This window comes from Drosophila ficusphila, unplaced genomic scaffold (assembly GCF_018152265.1).
Source record: "Drosophila ficusphila isolate 14025-0441.05 unplaced genomic scaffold, ASM1815226v1 contig_106, whole genome shotgun sequence".
Classification (NCBI taxonomy): domain Eukaryota; kingdom Metazoa; phylum Arthropoda; class Insecta; order Diptera; family Drosophilidae; genus Drosophila; species Drosophila ficusphila.
The window spans coordinates 1015600-1037792 of record NW_025063993.1 but is presented as its reverse complement, the minus strand read 5'-3'; the positions used below and the strand labels follow the sequence as shown (position 1 = coordinate 1037792).

General features: G+C 36.6%; 1 protein-coding gene across 1 annotated transcript in view; it reads left to right on the top strand.

Moving 5' to 3' along the window:
- The window catches only part of LOC108100738, an 82530-nt gene extending 61132 nt beyond the window's left edge, over window positions 1-21398 (top strand). Inside the window, 8 exon segments of the mRNA XM_043209056.1 lie at window positions 1295-1435; window positions 9403-9436; window positions 14064-14710; window positions 14814-15167; window positions 16749-16843; window positions 17609-18215; window positions 18218-19095; window positions 20170-21398. Coding sequence (XP_043064991.1) covers window positions 1295-1435; window positions 9403-9436; window positions 14064-14710; window positions 14814-15167; window positions 16749-16843; window positions 17609-18215; window positions 18218-19095; window positions 20170-21126 — 3713 coding nt within the window. The 3' untranslated portion in view covers window positions 21127-21398.
- The last annotated feature ends 795 nt before the right edge of the window (window positions 21399-22193 follow it).

The window sequence follows — 22193 nt, the reverse complement described above, 5'->3', positions numbered from 1 at the left end:
TACATTTTAGCATGTCGAGGCTTAACTATAAGACTAAATAGAATTATGATGGCGGCAACAGTTTTAAGTCTAAGTGCCAAGCCCATTATAGAATAGATATAAAGTAGAGCTGAGCAAAATCAAGTTTTAGAGCATCGATTCTTTTCGATCTTTTAAGAAAAAAAAACTATAAAATCTAAATTTTATGTGGAGCGAAATGCATAAAGACTAGTCAACATCGTGTATTGAAGTTGTTTGCAGTCATGGCAAATGCCAAGCAAAAAATAAAGGTTAAGTAACTTTGATGTAATGCCTTTAGTTTTTTTATGTCCCCCATCTTTGTTCTCTTGCCAAGCCTTCCAGTGTACAGACTTCCGCTTCTGAGAAAGGCTGTGAGGGAGTACTGTTGAAATGTAAACTAATATACACTGTACTAGTCAACATCGTGTATTGAAGTTGTTTGCAGTCATGTCAAATGCCAAGCAAAACCGATGTAATCGATGTTAAATCATTGTTTTTTCCAGCTTTAACTGAAAGGTTGTATGGAATACAAAGGACATATGCATATTGTACATGTGTATTGTGTGCAAATAAAAAAATGAATTAAGCTAGCTTCGACTTACCGAATTACTATTGCAGACATAAAATATGTCGAAAAAAAATACAAAAATTCTGAACAACATCGAATCTTTGACGATTTTTCTATGAAGTTTCTATATTTTCGAAGATGGTACATATGACACCTATATAATATATTTGTTCGATTTGTGTAAAATTGTATTCGAAATTCGACAGTCATAAAAGAACTCTATTTTCCAAAGATTATTCTTGTCTGATAAAAAGTCCACGATGTTATCATTTTTTTCCTGTTTATTTCCGTTAATTCTATATAGATTTTTCGATATTTTTTTTATGGCAGCTATAGGGTCGTCCGTTTTTTACAAAAAAAATAATAATTTTTTTTTTCATCGTTATGCTGATCAAGAATATACATACATACATATATACATTATGGGGTCTGATTTGTCTCCTTTACTGCGTTTCAAACTTTTGACTGAAAATAAATAGGTATAAACATACTTGTTGCAACACATAAATTATATGAAATTTGTATTAAATTTTGTACCAAAACATACAAAAGAAATTACATTTCAGATTGACGTTCGTAAAAAAATTGTTATATTTTTATTAAAAATATTAACATTGAATTTAAAATCTTAACTCCTAACTTTTTTTTACATTGTTAAGCCACAGTTTTTAATGCATTTATTTCTGCATATAATAACAAATTATTTTTTTCTTTTGAAAAAATTAGAGCAACTCGCGTGGTGGCAACTCTGGGAAAAGACCACTCTTATTATACTAGTGGCTGCTATATTGGGATTGCTGCTGACAGTCATCATCATTTGCTGCATTATTATATGTATTTGCCGACGTCGCCGGCGTCAGGATAAATGTAAGTATTTAAGGTTCATGTGGTTTATAATAACCAAAGAAGAAATAATACTTTAGTCTTGTAAAGCGAACAACAAATAACCTTAATACATAAGTAGATCCTAAATCATTTATTTTGAATCCAATTATAGTTTTGTATTTGGGTTTTCAGAGAATATATTTTCTTTAGATAAGAGTATGGACGGTGTGTTTCAATTTTTTTGGCATGCGATTGAAAGAGCTAGTTCTTTACAAAACTAAAGGGGCGCTTATATCTTTGCATTTTTTTTGTGCTTTCTTTACTAAACTATAAACTATTTATTATAAAAATACGTCATTTTATAATACAAGTTTTAGAAATAAATCAAATAGAAAACTGTTTGCAACTTCTGGTTAAAAGGTTGCTAACGTTCCATACAGGGAGTGCCGCTTAAGTCTTTTTTTTTCTGAAAAAAGTTTTAAGTTTTAAGTAACAACTGCGTGAGAATTTTTTATTTCATTCTCTCGTATGGGAGCTATCCGATATAGTCGGCCGATCCGGCCCGTTCCGACTTATATACTGCGTGCAATAACTACACACCTTTTGGGAAAGTTTCAACAAGATAGCTTAAAAACTGATCAAGAATATATATAGGACATTCTTTTACAAATCGTACACCTTTTTTTGCGTCACAATTCCGATTTTTGTCAAAATTTTTTTCCAGGTGTAGGAAGCAAAATAAAAAGACACGTGTATCGGTATTTTGCTTAAAAAATTTTTTTTACAAAGTTATGATTTTTGACAATATCAATGGTTTTCTCTATCCTTGAACACGTTAAATCAATTATCTCTTGTTCTATTAATCGTATCGTTACAATTTTTTTTTTTATTATTTAGTTCAAGAATTAAGCTTTCAAAAAGTAATTTTATTTTTTAATTTAATTTTTTATTTATTTATTAGTAACAAATTAATCATTATATCGACGTTTCAATGCCGATCCCCACAACTTATTTAATTGAAAAAACAAGAAAGGAAGCTAGCTTCGGCAAGCCGAAGCTTATATACCCTTGCAGTCATCAAATATGTCGAACAAAACGCATAAAGGCTAGACAACATCGAAGCTAAGACGATTTTTCTATTCATTTTCCATATTTTTGACTAAAGATCATATGGGAGCTATACGATATAGTTGTCCGATTTTGATCAAATTTAACTCGTAATTCAAGAGTCGTAAGAACACTCTATATTCCAAAAATCATACTTGTCTGATGAAAAACAACGATGTTATCAATTTATTTCCATTAATTCTATATATAATTTTCGATCCCTCCTATGGCAGCTATATGATAGAGTTATCCGATTTTGATCAAATTTAATCCGAAATTCAATAACAGTTAGAAAACGCCATCTTGAAGAATTCAAGTCGATCTGATGAAAAACAATAGAGTGAGAATTTTTTATTTCATTCTCTTGTATTGGAGCTATCCGATATAGTCGGCCGATCCGGCCCGTTCCGACTTATATACTGCGTGCAACAACTACACAACTTTTGGGAAAGTTTCAGCACGATAGCTTTAAAACTGAGAGACTAGTTTGCGCGGAAACGGACAGACGGACAGACGGACAGACGTACAAACATATTTCGATTCTGCTCGTGATGCTGATCAAGAATATATATACTTTATGGGGTCTGAGGTGTCTCCTTCACTGCGTTGCAAACTTCTGACTGAAATTATAATAACCTTTTGCTCTGCAAGGGTATAAAAACAATTTATTATCCCTATGTTTCGCTTAATAAACAGTAAAAGGAATTAGAGTGGGGTCTTCATCAGATCAAGAGAAATTAAATAATTTTCGACTCTTCGCGCAGCGCGCGCTCCACATGCTGCCGCAGCGCGATCAATGTTATTTTATATCTTATTACCTAATAGAGACCCCACTCTAAATCCAAGTGTTTGTTCTTAGGAATGACGTATAGAATTAAATTGTAATTTTCCTAATTATATATGTTGTGGGGATCAGCTTTGAAACCATTAAATTGTTTATAATTTTTTTTTCTGAACAAATAAAAAAATTGCAAGTAAAAAACTTGAAAGGCAACATTAATACCTATTGAATAAAAAAAAATTTTTATTATGCGACTACTGGAAGCGGAGATAATATATTTAATATATAGAAAAAATAAATAAAAAACTATTTTTTTTGAGTAAAATCCTTTTATACGTGTGGAATAAAATCTTCCATAGAAGCTGAAAAAAAATTTTCATTCAATTCTGAGATATGAAAAAAAAATTTTTCTCGAATCCGTACGGTTTGTAAAAGAATGTCCCATATACATTATGGGGTCTGAGGTGTCTTCTTCACTGCGTTGCAAACTTCTGACTGAAATTATAATACCCTTTTGCTCTGCAAGGGTATAAATATATAGACTTTTTACAGAAAGGGGGTGCAGGTATAAATGATTACAAAATGGTATGTTGCTAAAAGAATACGAAATAAAATTTTTGGCGCGCAACGTAACGTAATTTAAATCAGACGAGTGGATCTAGGTCTGTATGAACATCGAGATCTCGGAATTATAAGAGCTAGAATATTGGAATTAAAAATTTATATTCTTGCTATTGCTTACGCAGCACAGTTTGTTAATTTGTTGTCCCACGGGCACTATTACGCGAGCAGACCGCAAAAATATGTTGCGTACTTTTAAAATACTCGCCAATCCCAATTTTACGATCATCAGCTTTGAAGACGTGTCCTTCTTCATATCCGGAACTCTATCCAATTCCCAATGCAGGCACCTAAGACAATTTTTGCACCTAAACCAATACCAGTTTCTATAAAGTTCTTTACTTTGTTTTTTATATCCCACTCGCGATCAGTATAGTTTTTAAACAGACCCTAATGCCTTTTGCTCACAGAGTTACACAAGTCAAGCCCGTGTCCAATTTGTTAAAAAGCATGTAAGAGGTATGCAGGCACTTGCGATACCAGAAATGTATATATACATTCTTAATCAGAATCATCAGCCGAGTCAGCAAGCATTTTTAAGATAAATTGGTTAAGAGTCTTAGAATGCTGTACCCAATTTGTTTTTAAAAGTTGCCAAGTCCTCAAGCGCCGAAATTTTGTAGCGATCCACCATTTTGAATTGATGATCTGTATTCTAGTTATGCAAAAATAAACGTTTAACTGATTCGGCTTTTTGACTGTTTTTCATTTCTTTTTAAGCTTTCTATAAATTCTACCGTTCTTTCTAAGGCAGATATATGGGATAGCCGTCCGATTGTAATAAAATTTTATTTCTAATTCAAGAGTTGTTAAAAAACTATATTTCTAAAATATGCCTTTTCTGCATCATGCATATAAATTTTCGAACCTGTACTCTCTATATAAAACTTTGCATATAAAGACAAACATGTCTAAATCAATTTGCTGATCAATTATAATAATAATATTTTTTTTTTTTTTTTTTTTGATGCCTAACGCAAATCCCGTTTGCCGTCGCAAAGCGAGGTATGTGGGGCTTTCGCATTACTTCGAGGTGGACCCAGTTAAGCGCTATGCGCTCTCATCTTCTTTCTGCGTCCAGATCACCCAGCTGTCTCATCCAGATCAGGCTTCTTCGCCCTGAGGATGTTCTCAACGAATCCTGCAATGAGTTTCCACGCTGCTTCGCTGTCTATCATCTTCATGATGATGTTTTCCGGGGTTATTGTCCCAACAACTTCTTCCAGCAAATGCGCGCCGGTCCGAACTTTTCACATTGGAAGATGGTTTGTTCGGCACTGTCGATCTTCGCATCTCCGTATATACATCTGGCGCCATTTCTTTTCCCTGTTGAGTATAGAAAGGCAGCCTAGTAATCCACGTCTCCCAGTTTCCTTGTAGACCATGTTACCAGGTTTGGCCTGGTCTTCAAGGAAAGCTAGCAGCAGCCTAGCTGTCCATCTCCTCGTTCTTCAGCTGCCCAGCTTTCCTGCCATTGTAAGAGGGTTTCTTCTCTGGTCCTTTCGATTACCGCTCTCGTCGTCTCTCCTGTCGGTCGCCTCTCATAGATCCCTTTTCACGCTTTAGCAAGTAAGTCGATTGGTATCGCGCCTGTGATTACTAGTGCAGCAAGGCCGTTCGATACGCGCTCGCGATTCGAAGTGCCATGGTTCTTTGCAACTCCAGTAGAGGTTTTGACCTACAGGCTGTCTCAAGCGTTCCTGCCCACACCTCACACCCATAAAACATGATTGCATGGTTTATCTTCATCAAGAGTTTCCGTCTTGATTGTAAGGGGCCGCCCACGTTTGCCATGAGTCTGCTTAGCGCCTTTGTAGTCTCGGTCGCTCGCTTTCTTATCTTGTATGTGTGCACTGAATGACAATTTTGAGTCCAATCTGACTCCTTGGTACTTTATAACCTTCTGCGTCCTTAGTTAAGTTTAGTTTAGCTAACAGAAGCTCGGGTTTTTTCGTCCGCCAGTTTCAGATCGTGTGAGTTTAGCCAGCTTTTTACACGTGTCATTATCTGCGTCAGCTTGCGCTGTGCGTATTCGGTATTTCGAGCCGTAATGACTGCGACTATGTCGTCTGCGTATTCCACGATAGTCGTATCCTTAGTCATGTATAGGTGGAAAATTTCGTCGTAGCTGATGTTCCATAGCTCCGGTCCAAGTATAGATCCTTGTGCAGCTCCTAAAATTATCTGCATACATTTCTCTCCTGCTTTTGTTTGATACAATAGTCGTCGGTTGTCAATATAGTTCTGTATTATTTGCATCAGGTAACCTGAGATTTGGAATCGTCTGTGCAAAGCTTCAATTATGTTGTCCCATTTAACGTTGTTGAATGCGTTTTTAACGCCCAGAGTTGCTAGTAGTACTACCGGTCTTGAGAAGTGGTTGCCTTGTTGGCTGCTGAGCGCTTGGTTTACTACTACATGGATTGCTCCAATGGTCGATCTGCCTGGTCTGAAACCATACTGCTCGGGGAGAGTCCCCCACTTCTTTCGATTGCTGCTGATAATCGTGGCTTGATCATTTTCTCTAGTAGCTTCCCGGTTGTGTCGAGCATGCATAGTGGCCGATAAGCTCATGGGGTCAGGGGATCTCCTTTGCCTTTGCTTATCAGAACCAACCGTTGCACCTTCTAGGTGTCTGGAAATGTCCCGCTGGTAATGCACGCGTTATACATATCCAGTAGTATTTGGGGTCTGTTCTCGACGATCACTCTGAGGACTTCTGATGGGATTTTGTCGGGTCTTCTTGCTTTTTAGAGTTTTCGCCGTTTTCAGTAGCTCGTCCACTGTTAAGGGCTCTATCTGTTCTTCGGCTATTGGTGGCGTAGGTCTTGCTATGCTATATGCTATACTCCAACCCCCATGGGTCATTATTGGCATCGTTGCAGGGGCATTTCCATTTCTCCGTTTTGCTTTTTCGGATAGAACCATTTAAGTCCTTCTTGGATTTCTTATATTGGCTCTCCTGCTCTGTGAAATCACCCCTCCGTCTGTTTTTAACACAGGCTTCTTTTATGTCTTCTGTCCACCAATACGCTTCTTGTCCTTGTCTTCGAGGGTTGCCCATTTTTGGCATTGCAGCGTTGCAGGCCTGTTTTATGGTTGCCATGTTGTCGTTTACTATATTACCGCCTCTCTGTCGGTTTTGTCCAGTGTCATTTTCCTGTATCAGCCTTGCCTTGTTCATTCGGTTAACGTTCCATTCTTTACTCGTTGGTGCTACTGTAGTCAGTTCGTTTTCTGCTGTGTCAAACATTATGTAACTATGGTCACTTCCGTTATATTTATTGATGACTTTCCAGTCGGCGATTTTGTGCGCACTGTTTTCTGTCACTAGCGTTATGTCGGGGATTGTGCCCTCGTTCCCTACTGGATTAAATGTCGGTATTGCTCTTGCATTTGCTGTTGTCATTCCTATTCTAGCAGCCATGTTTAGGACGCTACGGCCTCGAGGGTCATTTGATGCCATACCCCATTCCTGCGCTCTTGAGTTAAAGTCTCCTGCTTTTATAACGTTCCCTCTTATTTGCCTTGCGTTGTCTTCGATATCTTCGAGTTTCGTCTGGAAGGTCTGAATGTCGTCATTTGGAGTCAGATAGCAGCTAAATATCGTCCAGTTTCTGATGTGTGTTAGGACGTGGCATCTTCCTGTTTTGTCGCTCACATATGATACCGTGATAGGGTTCGGAATCCATATTGCCTTGTCTCTGTGTTGTCTTCTATCTAGACCCCGTCCTCCCGTTTCTTACATTGTTCGCTAATAATGACTACATCGATTTGGTTTTCCAGCATAATTTGGTGCAGCAAGTCATTTGCAGTTCTGCTTGGAGCATCTTCATATTTTTCCTTTTCTGGCCACGCTAAGGCAGTACGCTGTCCCAGGGAGGTGTCCAACGTCGCTCCTGTTCCCTGATGCGCAAATACAGCATCTCAGAGCTTTAGCGCAGGTCTTCATTTTATGACCACTTTCGCCACATCTGATGCAGAGGTCTCTTCTGTCCGGTCCTTTGCAGTCCTTTTGCACGTATCCAGTCCCGAAACACCTGAAGCATCTCTTTGCATTGAGACAACGCTTCGCACGGCTCCGGGTCCACCCTATTTTACTCCTTAGTTCCGTCAAAATCTTCGACTCGTCTTTCATTGGTAGTGTGACGAAAGTTCGCCTCTGTTATGTTATTTGAAATAAAAACAAAAATTTACAAAAATCTTCCAGAGCTGCCAGAGAAAAGATCGAAAAGTCTCATTAAAATGAATCACTTTTTGGGTAGAGTTTTCTAAAAACTCTTTAATTTTGAATAAAATTTCATGAAAATCGGACGACTATATCTTATAGCTGTCATAGGAATAATAACATAATTTTTTATTATAATATGACTATAAAATGTATGACTACTGAGAGATTGATTGCTATTTTTATAATCAGTTTAACCATATAATATATATAATAAAGTGACTTGAAACTTAAAAATTATGGTAGTAGTTTTTGGAAAAAATACCGTCATTATTTTATTTTCATTAAGTCTATATAGAATTTTCCAACTTACCTTGGCGGCTTTATTAGTCTTCCAATTCAACAAAACTTAATTCAAAATGCAATAGTAATGAAAAACACCATATCGAAAGAATCAAGTCGATGTGATCAAAAACAACGGCGTTTTCATTTTTTTACCGTAATTTTTTCGATCTCTCTTATGGGAATAAGTCGACCGATCTGGCTTTTTGCTACTGCGTGCAACAAATTTTGGTAAAGTCTCAGCAAGATAGCTTTAAAATTGAGAGACTAGTATACATAGAAACAGACAGAAGGACCGACGTACAGACGTATTTCGATTCAGATCGTGATGCTGATCAAGATATACACTTTATGGGATGTGAGGTGTCTCCTTAACTGCTTAGCAAACGACTGACTGAAATGATAACCTCTGCAGGATTGTTATTGCCTCTATGCCACTTTTACTGAACAGGTGAACTTTAGGGAACGATTTTAAGTTGATTTAATCCCTAAAAGCTACGAGCAGAAGAAATTCGTAAATTAGAGTGTGGTTGGCTGCTTTATTGTATATTAACCCATTTGGCTTAGCTGGAGGCAGACACACTTAGGCAGTACATTTTGTGTCGATACGAAGATACACTCGAGCGTACTTGTTATTTGATCGAAAGAGTAGATAATAATACTGTAATAGTAACTATTTCCTTGAAAAAACGTTCATCAACCATGTTAGGTCTACTCAAGAATTTAAAACTTTTCCGTTACCTTCGAATTTTTTAAAACCTTATATGTTGTATTAAATTAAAATTTTTTTAAAGTTTCTACCAGTTTATATAACTTTTTTGCTTGTACTCTCAATGTATCTATTGCATATGTACGCTTTGCTTCACAATTACCTGGTTCTTCATCATTGCACGCTGCATTTACTGCTTATAACACGCATGAAACGGTAACTACTCTGTGCTTCAACTCCACGAACATCCCTTATATACACAATTACACCAATACGTACAGACCTCACGGAAGTTTCCCTAAGTGCGCACCAAAGGTAAGTCCAAAATTACAATAATAATATAATATTGAACAAGTAATTAATCCTGCAACAATAGTCTATATATGTTCATTGTACTGTATTTGTTTAGAGGAGTTACTGATTTCTTTCCCACTTCGGCCCACTTGACTTATACCAAAAACCGGAGCCTTAATTTGTTTCTGAAATCATTCCTTTTATATATTATGTTTTTGTAGTATGTTAAAGTTTCAAGATCAGGCCTTTTACTTTCTTCTAGTAGCGCTGCGGGCTCGTTGGAGCACCATTTCCAGTTCGTAAAATAACCTTTTGCTAGAAGCTGCTTCACTGGCAGGCGGATTGGAACAGCTTTCTCGACGGAGTTCATTCCAAAAACTGCTGAGACCAGTTCGTTTTATTTCCTTTCAAGCGACTGGGCAACGCTATCAGTAAACATGTTGGTGGTGATCGTTGATTCTCCTATACCACATACTAAGCTTTAAAGCTTAAGTTACCTAAACGAGCGGTGGTTAAATTGTAAAGGTCGTGGTATGTATGGGGGGTGTTTGTTGTGCTTTAATGCAGTTCAAGCTAGGAGGCATTAGCCATGCTCAGCATGGATGTCGAACCACTGTCCATTTCTATGCCATTTCTACCATTCACAAGGCTCGTTGCAGTTAGCGAGCTGAAGAGGGCTTTTTCTAACTTTCCTACGTACTATGGTCAATATTGGTCAAGATGCGTGGTTATGTGCATTAACAATAAGTCAGTCGATTCCAGGGTAGTTGCTACGGTGGCAAGTGCTTGCAGATGTGAACTCTCCACTTCACTTAGATCTTTGCCTTTTCGTCTTTGTACATGGCTATAAAATCCAGGAACAACTGTAATTCTGGCCGTCAAGACTACGTGAATTGAGTTGACAGAAAACAGTTGGATTGTCTTCACAAGGGGGAATGAACTTTCAAAGCGTTAACAGACTTCTTTGTTCTGTTTGTTTAAAAAAGGTAAAACAAAAATGACCACCACCCGACTTACAGCCCAAGGGCCGCAGCCGTGTATCTTTCGGCACGATTGGCGGAAATTTTGAACGCAATACTAAGGAGAACAGAAAAAAATTAAAAAGCGATGCAAAAAATAAAAAGGATTGCGGAAAAAAATTTGAATTATTAATTTTACGGCCTAATTTTGTGCTACAAATGTTAGTTTTAATTACAGCTGGAGAGAGTCACTATTAGATACTTTAGAAAACACTATTACAGTCAGAACAAAGTACTCTGAAAGGTTCACGCAAGGTAAAATTAGATCTACAATGATTTAATACCAAAAGAACAAAATTTCTCGTTAATCTACTTGGAACCAAGAAATAAGGTCCACCCAATAAGACAGGACAAGACAAGGTTAAAAATAAATACAGTGCCAAGCATCGTTCTACGATTAGTAAGGGAGGGCAAATTAATAAGGAGCAATCTATTGGAATAGGATGGTAGGTAGGTCAAAAAGTAAAAAGTTTTTTTAAACTGATTCTATACGATCAGTGTGGGCTCCGATTTGAGGACTCCAAACAGGTAAACCCATACTCAAGGATTGGCCGGAGCAGAGATATGAATAAAGTCATGGTAACGTAAGGACCATCAAATTCCGTCGACTATCGTTTAATAAACCCAAGCACTCCCCCATCTTTATTAACCATGTTCGAAATGTGAAATACTTTCCAAAGTATTTTTACTTAGCGAAAGGACTCTTTGTGTCCGGGCACTGCGAAAACTAAAGAACCAACTTAAATGATCAGCTGGAAACCCTATCATGTCAAGTTTGCGTATCAATAGTGTTGTGTTCGGATTGAAATGAAGACACTATCGGGATGAATGTTGAACTGTTGAGCTTTATTTAGTAACTTCCTTTTAATCGAGGTGTGTTCAAAAAGTATCGTGAATTTTGAATTTTCGCGGGTTACCTCGCATCGAATTTCGATTTTTTTATGGCCTTATGTTGGTACTCATGTCTCTCACTTATGCCTACAAGCTCGGACATTTTGAATGTTCACTTAATTGTTGACAGCTGCTTTGCTTGCACGTGTTTTGGATCGTCTTCGATTTTTACCTATTCAAAAAAAAGAATCAAAGAATCAAATTTTGTGTGAAAAACGAAATTAAGTGCGTGGACGCATTCCGAATGTTGACTGTAGCATACGGAGCAGGTACCTTGGTCCGAAGCAACGTTTATCGGTGGTACAAAATGTTCTTAGAAGGCCGAGAAGATGTGAACGACGAAGAGCGTGCCGGACGCCCGAGCACTTCAACAACATACGAAAAAATTAATGAAGTAGAGAAAATGGTATTGGCCAATCGTGGAATCACCGTTAGAGAAGTTGCTGAGGACCTAAACATATCGATTGGCTCGTGCCATTCGATTTTTATCAATGATTTGGGCATGAGACCAATTGATCAATTGCAATCAAAAACAGCATCGCATGAACATTACTAGTGAGATGTTAAACGCGACGACCCAAATTTGCTCCAGAGGGTCATAACTGGTGACGAATCGTGGGTTTATGGTTACGACGTGGAAACCAAAGCTCAATCATCTAAATGGAAGCTGCCGCACGAACCAAGACCGAAAATAGCGCGCCAAGTTCGGTCGAATGTGAAAGTTTTGCTGACAGTTTTCTTCGATTGCAAGGGCGTGGTGCATCATGAGTTCTTGCCACAGGGAAGAACGGTCAATAAGGAATATTACCTGCAAGTTATGCGCAATTTACGCGAAGCAATCCGCCAGAAACGCCCGGATTTGTGGATGAAGAAAAATTGGCTTTTGCACCACGATAACTCCCCTGCTCACACATCGTTGCTTGTGCGCGACTTTTTGGCCAAAAACAACACACTAATGATGCCGCAGCCACCGTATTCCCCAGACTGCCCCCTGTGACTTTTTCTTGTTTCCTAAACTGAGGCCCATGAAAGGTCGACGTAACGCTACGCTTGACGAGATAAAGACGGCATCGAAGGAGAAGCTGAACAAGATAAAAAAAATGATTTTTTGAAGTGCTTCGAAGATGGGAAAAACCGTTGGTACAAGTGCATTATATCTCATCGGGATTACTTTGAAGGGGACAAAATAGATATTCATGAATAAGTAAATAATTTTTGAAAAAACACAAAATTCGCGATAATTTTTGAACACACCTCGTATAGTTGTGAGGTACTAATAATATTATTTAAATGCTAAGGTACGGCTAAAAACCTTATCATCTGATCCTCTGTTACATTTTCTGTCTTGTGTTATTTCTGAACTAGGGTGGGCGCCTATTCGGGTTAGGCTTCTTGACGTTATGAAAATAATTTTGTTTCTTTACAACATAAATGCATAATCATTTTAAGTCAGTATAATCAGAACAGTCAAATCATGCCATGTCTGTATGTCTTCCCGTCTAAAAATTAGAGATCTCGGGGACTAAAAGAGCTTGAATACTAAAATTAAGAGTGTAGACTGAAGTTATTCGTATACATTACACTTTGTATGCTTAAAAACCGAAAAAATTGTTTTGATGGTTCAACAATTTAGAGTATTTATTTTTGTTTTACTGATATTTGGTCGGTATCGTTGGCACGTGCACACAAATTTTGGCTTATTTAAACTTTTTGCTAAACTTGAAGTGTGGATAAATTAAAATAAAATTGAAATGGGGCGTGGCACTTTACTATCTGAGTCGGAAACAGAGAAAACACAAGCTTAGAAGGATTCCGGCCTTTCTATTGCCAAAATAGCGGAAAAACTGAAGAGACTAAAAATCAAGAAAAAGCCACCTTTTAACCCGGCTCTAAAGTTGCTACGCCTTGATTCTTCTCGATAGGCCTTTTGGGCGCGAAAAAGATTATTTTGGGGGGTTCGGATGGTTACAGCTTCTATTTTCTTGATCTTTGAAAAGAACGACACCATCTTGGAGTTCTAAAATGGATTTTGCAACATAATAATGCCCCGAGTAGATTTATTAAAATGGCCACCCTATTTGCCGGACTAAAACATTAATAAGAATATGTGGTCAGCAATATTCAAATGTGCCCGAACGATTTGCAGCTATGAAATTAGCATGGGGCTCGATTTTTTAAAAATATTTTGGAGAATGTATGTATCCCTCCCGGCCAATAGTGTGAAATTTTTGAAGTTTTTGGAAGTAAATTTTTTTTTGTAAAACATGTAAAAATAAAATCAGATTTAAATAAACTCCTCTAGAAAACAAAAATATTTTTCTAAATGGCTTGGTTTAGCAGCAATTAACTATAAAAAAATCGACTTTAAAAATGTTTTTTCAAGTGGCAAGCAGTGTACGTAGCAAAAGAAATTTTAAAGAGGCAATAAATATTAAAATAGGTTAGCTGAATAATGAGTATCTGAAAGTCGGGCACTCGATTTAAGCATTATCTATTGCTTTTATTTCGGTTGAATGACAAAATTTGAATGCAAAAATTAATTTATAATTTGAATAAATCTGCGCATGATATTCTAGAACTTTGTTGTTATTTTGCATGTATGTACATATGTATTGTATATTGTTTTCTTTTTGTATTACTTAATGTTTTTTTATTTTCACATGTACACACTCATCGCCTTATTACTACCCGAAACTCTGCACCTTAATATGCGTCACAACACCACACACTGCTTTCAGGGTGCTACCTGATCAGCCAAAACTTACACAAGCAGGTGAGACCCAATCAAATCAGGAAAAGTGCGAGAACTTTTTAGCAAAACAAACTTCCAAGTATTTTAATGGGCATGCCCCGAAGTCCCCTCCCCGCTGGCCCATTCGGCCTGGAGTAATGCTTCACGTAAGCAGCAATACAAAGGAAAACCTAACTATAAATCGAAGGGCATTGAACTCGGATCTAAGCGGCAATGCTAGGAACATTAGCCAGCCGTCGAATCAAATGGAAAGCCATGTTAACTCCGATAGTACCATTGTGACGGAGCTATCCGTGACTTCTAAAAAAAAAGCAACGTCAGACTTATATAAAGTTGCAACACCCCAATTGAAAGTTTCGAAGTCACCAGCAATACAAGTCAAGGGTTCTGAAGCTCAAATAGGGCCCTCAAACAACTTGCCAGACCCAGTACCAAGTACTACTTCTGGCAGCCATAAAACGGATAATATTTTGGTGTGGCTTTTTAAAAGAGCTAAAAAACCTTCCCAGGACTGCACTCGAGAAAGTCAGCGAGGTCTTTTAAAAACCTTTTGGCGTGGGGTTAAAACTAACGAAAGTACATCGGAGTTTGGAACTGAGCATCGTCTAAAAGGCATACGTTGCAGCGGAAGTGGTAGAGTATTTTTTTTACAATATTGGTTTCACTTTTTATTTTTTTCCTCTTATTTATTTTTCCCCAAATATCCTGCATCAATTAACAAATATTTATCATATAGTGACCTATAAAAAAACCAAAGAGAGTATTCGTACGACGGCAAACGCAGAAGCAACTGAAAAATCCTCTCCAACAAACAAGCCCATCGATTGTCAAACAAAATTCTCTGTCGCGTTTCAAAAGCCTTTATTAGAAAAGGAGGCAGGCTCGAAAAATAATATTATTTCTGCTGAAGAGGAAGATACCATTCACTTAGAGGCTGACCCCTGTTTCGTGGGGAAACGCTCTTCGATACCTTGTCAAAATATGGAATATATATCTTCAACACAACCTCCACCGCCTACTTTATTATTACGGAGGGACAATAATAAAATAAGCGGATGCAGTCCAGGCAACTCATCTTCGGTTATATCAGGTACACAAAACATGTATAGTAAGACAAAAGGGACTAACTTTTGTCATTATACCGATCGGCCATCAGATATCCGATTGCCAAAATATTTGCAGAGTTATAAGGTTTTAGCTGTAAAAATGTGTGAAAAATTATTTACTTCTGTGGAATATATAAGAACGCAATACACCTAAAAATGAAACAACATGGGAAATATTGAAAAAAAAACAATTCTTGAGAAAGTGGGCTGGTTTTTTTATTTACCTATGAGGTCAGAATTATCATTATCAGGGCTAACAGAGTTATGTTCTTAAAAACGTAAAAATATGTATGGATTTATGGACGAAAAAATAGAGAAATATGGACGAAATATGGACGAAAAAGTTGACAAATATGGAATAAAATGGATAAATATAGGTAGTATAGACGAAAAAAGGTATAAATATGTATAGGTATAAAAATGGATAAACGTAGACGATTATATCGATCATATAAACTTTTTATGACAATGAACAATTAGAAATCGCTACAAACAAAAATGCGCCGTTTGTCTCAAACATTACATTACATTATTTATTATCGAGTATACGGCAATCGACAGAAATTTCATAATATTTGAGCCAAACATATATTTCTATAGGTTTTCAGACACTTTAATGCTCAAAATATGGATTTATTCAAGTGATTGTGTAAAATATGGATTTATAGGAAAAAAGGCGAAAATATGGAAATAAATATTTTTTCATTTAAAAACATAACTCTGTTAGCCCTGATCATTATGTATAAAACCAGATATTCTTTTCGTAACAAAAAAGCGTTTCTCGACGCCAGTATTTTATCTTCTATAAATACTTCCTTTAACAAAAATCGTTTGCCCACCCGTAAAAAGTGTTTTTTTCTTAAAAAACATTTGAATACTGCACAAAAATCTAACTGGTGGGCAAACAAGAATCAAACGACTCCTCTTTTTAAAATTTCGAAAACTAAAACTTTTTTTGACCCAGCTTCTTTAAGATAATTTTTCTATACCGAAAACTAGTTACAAAGTCCTGTTATATTTTTATTATTAAACAAGCTTTTAAAAAATTCTATGCGATCAGATATCTTTAATACTTCATATTTCTTCATATTCATATAAAGTTGAATATGTTAACCCTTAACACACTTCAAAAATCCAATTCAAAAGGGATTGTTCAGGAACTTTTTCAGGCACTCGAGAAACTGGCCCTTAAGTAGAGGCCGATCGTAAGTATTATTGTAAGCATATATAGTACAAGCAATTTAAGGAATCTTTTAACCGTTGTAGATTTTTAATTTTCGAACTCCATGTTATCGTTTGCATGTTCTTTTAAAAGGCTTAATAGTCCATAAAAAAGCAATGCATGTTTGAACAGTTTAATATAAACAGCTAATTAAAATTAAATAGAAATAAGACTTATGAACATATTTTATTGATTTTTTTCCTCAGAAAATGTACTTATAATTTTTTTTAATTTTTGTCTTCTTATTTACAAACAAAAATAAACAAATTCGTCGGAAATAAAATATCGCCTTGATCGTTTGAAAAAATAACCATACAATCCGTATCGTATGTGCCTTACTTAGTAAACGACAAGTCATCTTCACTGGGGGAACCATTGACGGAACCTGGCGAGTATGAGAATCTTCCGTTTCATGGTCTACAAACGGCACCTAACAAGGTATAGTTTATATTTATTTGAACTCCCTAACACTTGATACAAATTTCATCGCTCAAAACACTTACTTTTAAAAAAATAATAAAAATTTCACGATTTCTATTATCATGTTGTTATGCATTTATTTTATTCATGCACTGCAATATTTAAGTTTATTAGTAGGAAAAATAGGTTGTATTTTCCATTAATTATATTTTGTTCTGAACTTAGTTTATAAAAGCGTTTACTGACTCAAAGGTAATTGCATTTCGATTCATTCCATGCTCCCATATTTTCATTTTTTAAATAATAAAAAAATATGAGATAAAATGCTGCCGCCAATTAATTTTGAGTTTTATTCTTTAAATTTCTCTACATAAATTTATAAGTTATTCTAACAAAAAATATAATCATAAGCAAAAGTGAGTTGTTTTTGCGAAAGTTTTAAGTCAATGATAAAATTTATTGGACTTAATTATTTTTCTTTAACATATATTTTCTGTAATAATAAGTGATTATACTTAAGTAAGACATCAGTTGTATAAAATTAATAATAAGGTATTCAAGAAAAATGTACCGCTATGATTTCAATGACCCTTACGTTATTTAAATATGTTGTTGTTCGCTTAAAAAAAAAACACTTTAATATTGACAAAATTTGCAATTGACTAAACTTAAAAAAAAGCTGATGAACTATGCCCAACTAATAATGCTTTTCCCTTTACATTGTTGTTTTTGATTGCTCTTCCTAACGAACGCATGCTGCTTTACAATGGATTCAATGCTTAGTTCTCTACTACCCTTACAAATTTTAATAACAACACAAATGGGGTGCCCGTTGCCCCGCGACCCAAGAGACTTTATGGAAATGCAACTCAGAAATCGGCCAACCAGCAGATAGATCGTCAGACCTTTCAAGGTTCACAATCATACCAGCAGCAACATATTTGCGACCAGGAACTCCAGCAGCCTCACAAACCACAGTACAACGCCGCGTACCGGCCACAAACTACTGGTCAACATCATCAAAACTTAGCAAGTCCAGATTCCGGTCGCCAAATACACCATGACCTTAGTAGTTGCTTCCCCAAGAGTTACACAGAATATTACAAGCAACATCAGAGACAGCATGAAATCGAAATTGAATTGCCAGCAGGACCAACTCCGAAGTTAGACAGCAATGCATTGACCAGCGCTCAAATGTTAAATGCTGTAGAGGCTGATAGTTTGCCCACCTACGCCGTCATAGGTCGACCACCTCATATTTCACGATCGACTCTTTTAAACACTAATCCGTTTTTGACTGCAAATAACTTCAAGAAATACGGTACAACGGTTGAAGAGTCACTTCGAAGTATGCCACGTGTGAAACACAGCAATGGCGCACTGGATATGGAAAAAAGTTTTATTCGCTTAAATTTTCGGGCGGAGACAACCTACCAAATCAGTCACATTTTATTAACTCCTCGATAAGTTCTACCGCATCACCAACACTCTTTGCCAATGAGCTAAACTCCTTATCTAAATGCAAGAGACATAATTCCATTGCCGGACATTGTCACAGCGATATTAAACATAATGCACATCAAGTGCGCCTTAATGATCCACCTTCTTACAATTTAATGGTTGTGGAAGGCAAAGCCGATCAAAGTTCACAATTAAACACCGGGGACAGCAGTCTTAATTTTAATCAAAATCCGGCTATACAGGTGCATCTTCGCCCAGGAGAAGACATAAAAAAAAAACATCAACATCGTCATCACAACTTTTACCACCAGCCACATATGAATGAAAGAACTGCTTCTGAATTTCAATTAATAGAGCCTGAGCGCATCAGCATCTATAGAAGCGACTCCGGAATTTCTAACAGTTCTTACGAGTCCCAGTTTCCAATAGCTTTGCCTCAGAACCGATCACTTAAAGAAAAAAAAGAAACTGTTGACACATTAAACTCTGGCCCAATACCTAAAAAAAATAATCACAAAAATAACGAGATACAAAAGAAAATTTCTGAAAGTGGTGCAGCATTACTTATTGATCAAACATCACTTACATCCTGTACGCCGCCTGTTGCTGGTTCTGCTGCTTCACCGCATTGCAACCGTCAGTGTAATAACAATGACAAGACTACTCAAGAAGACTATGAGCAGTATCAACTTGGTCACCAATACACGAATTCCGTTTCTACAGTTTTAAGCAGCGTTAGCACCTCCAGCAAATCCAAATTTACATCTATGGTTCCTGGACACAGCTTGAGTGTTTCATCACCGAACGAGGTGCGTATTAAAATAGTAGTTGTATAGAGAATTACACAGATCTTTTCATTTCTATTGAGCTTATTAAATATGAATTGCTTTAACATTAACATTATTATTTAATTTTAAAGCAGGAGCTCAAAGTATCAGCAAAGACAAAGAAATGTCGAAGCTTTTTTTATACCCTTGCAGAGCAAAGGGTATTATAATTTCAGTCAGAAGCTTGCAACGCAGTGAAGAAGACACCTCAGACCCCATAAAGTATATATATATATTATTCTATATCAGCATCACGATCACAATCCAAATACGTCTGTACGTCTGTCCGTCTGTCTACCTGTCTGTTTCTATGTAAACTAGTCCCTCAGTTTTAAAGCTATAATTTTTTCCCATTATTTATACATATATGATAGAGTTATCCGATTTCGACAAAATTTAATCCGAAATTCAATAGTAGTTAGAAAACGCCATGTAGAAGAAATGAAGTCGAACTGATCAAAAACAACGGCGTTTGAATTTACAAAATTTTAATCTCTTGTATGGGAGCTATTCTATATAGTCGCCCGATCCGGTCGTTCCGACTTGTACATATACTGCGTGCAACAACTACACAACTTTTGGGAAAGTTTCAGCAAGATAGCTTTAAAGCTGAGAGACTAGTTTGCGTAGAAACGCACAAACGGACAGACGGACAGATGGACAGGCGAACAGACGAATTTGGATTCAGATCGTAATGGTGATCAAGAATATATATACTTTATGGGGTCTGAGGTGTCTCCTTCACTGCGTTGCAAACTTCTGACTGAAATTATAACACCCTTTGCTCTGCAAGGGTATAATAAGTGTGTGTGTTTTTTTTTTCGATTTTTAGACGATTGGCTAAGATTGATCAGTAAGTAGAGCTCGCTGCAACAATTAAAGCATTTTTAAATTAAAAAAAAATGTTTTTTTCCTGTTATACTTAATGTGCTATTTTTTTTTACTTACATGATTTTTGTATCATTTGGGATAACCCCGGCCACAACATCGTTAAAACGAATTTTTCAACCCACCTTTTGTGCTGCATGACACTAACAATTCAATGACTAACGGCAGAAAAATCAATCGCTGCCTATTAATCCATTTCTAGCTAAAACTGGGAACAATATCAGAATCGTTGCCGACAACAATAAAGAAAAACTGCTACGACGATCCACCAGCCTCTCAATCGAACACCTCCAAAGGCATGAATATGAAAGCCTTACCGACAACTGCGATGTCTCCAGAGAATCTCAAGGCTACCGTTCAGAAGACGTTAAGGCTAACAGTGCTGGCTCCAAACCTTTCTCGGGTGATTCACAAACATCACCAGCAGAGCAATCGCAAATTATCAACAATGCCAAAAAAATTAGGAACAGAGAGCTCAGTGCCAATCGAGAACATAATAAACGATTGTTAGTTTCACATGAATTGCTAGCCAAGACATCCCGAATCGGCTCCCTTACTGACATCGATATTTTAACGTCTGTAGTTCCCTCAAACGTTCTGGATGACTCTACGGCAGAAGGGGCTTACGATTGCCTAGTAGTACGTCGACCTATACGCCTTCCATTGCGTAAACATCACACGTTCCATTTTCAAAGCACTCAAACGGCAAAGGGTAAGCTTCAACAGCTGCGTGAGCGACTGCAACTTCAGCGACATGAACGGGAGAAGTTCAATCGAGAAAAGTTTTCGACGGCATTTTGTCCGTTAGAATTTAGTGAACAGCACGCCTTCAAGCCGATCTCACCCACACCTAGAATAACAACATTTATGGGGCAAAAGTCAACGGATCAAAACCAAACTGCCATTTTATCTTCGCAATCTAAATGGATGACAGAAGACGATGAGGACCTCGGATATAGTTTCTGTGAAGAAGAATGTTTGGTCGATAACGCTAACTATCCCACCTCGGACAATCCTAATACTGCCCTAGGCAATAGCTCTAGTTCATCGAATGCTATTGAAATCGCGAATGCAGATGCTTTAAGGACTTTTGTGTCGCAAAGCTGTTGTGAAGTACACATTTAGATATGACAAAAAGAAAATGAGAGGAAACAAGCCTAAGTGACACAAACAAGGTATTTTATATTAATTATATTAAGAATAAAAAACATGTAAACATATTTCACAAAAAAAAAAAAAATACAAAAATTTTAAAAATTGGTAACAAAATAAAATTTTAATTAAATTTGATAATTTTTAGGGTTTATAATAGTTTTGTTGAAACACAGTTTCTTGGCAAACTAACCTGTACAAAAAATTTGAAAAACTCAACAATAAAATGTAATAAAAATTGTCAATGCCTGTGGATTTATGTTAACTTGGTATAGTTGTTAACACAACAAGAGAGAAAGATTGCTTCCGCGAGCCGAAGCTTATATGTATAAGTTAAAACTTGCTTCTTAAAAGATTTTTTGGTTTTGGTATCCCGAAGTTCTGATGGTTATTCTATGGATTTTGGTAAATAAGTCCGATTGCTTATATGCAAGCTTAATGATATAATCTTTCGATTTTAACAAAACTTCATTCGTAAGTCAGGAATCGTTGGAAACCTTTATATTCCGAAATTTTTGAAGTAATGATATCAAAATAAATTATTTTTTGATCATTTATTTTGTATACGCTTTATTATTTTAATTGTTTAATATAGATTTTTCGATATTTTCTGTCATTGAAATCCAACACTGATCATATTTTCATGAAAATTTAAAAAACACCATCACGTTATTTATTTAGCTCTACTATGAAAGCTTTACGATATAGTCGTCCGATTGAGACCGTTCAGATCTATAAACTGTTCGCAGCATAACTACAAAACTTTTGGTAAAGTATCAGCGGGATATCTTTTAAACTGAGAGAATAGTTAACATAGAAACTGACTGACGGACAGAAGTACATGTCAAAGTCAAATCAGCTGGTAATCAAGAATTTACTCGTATACATATGCGCATTTATCCGTCCTGGTAGAAAGCATATAGGGGACTTTCCCCTCACCATAAGTGAGCCACCACAGTGGCTTCGTTTATGGCAAGTCTGCCTTGGGTGCCTAGGATCCCTCCAATACTTTTGGTTACCGTCTGGGCCGTCCAAATTAA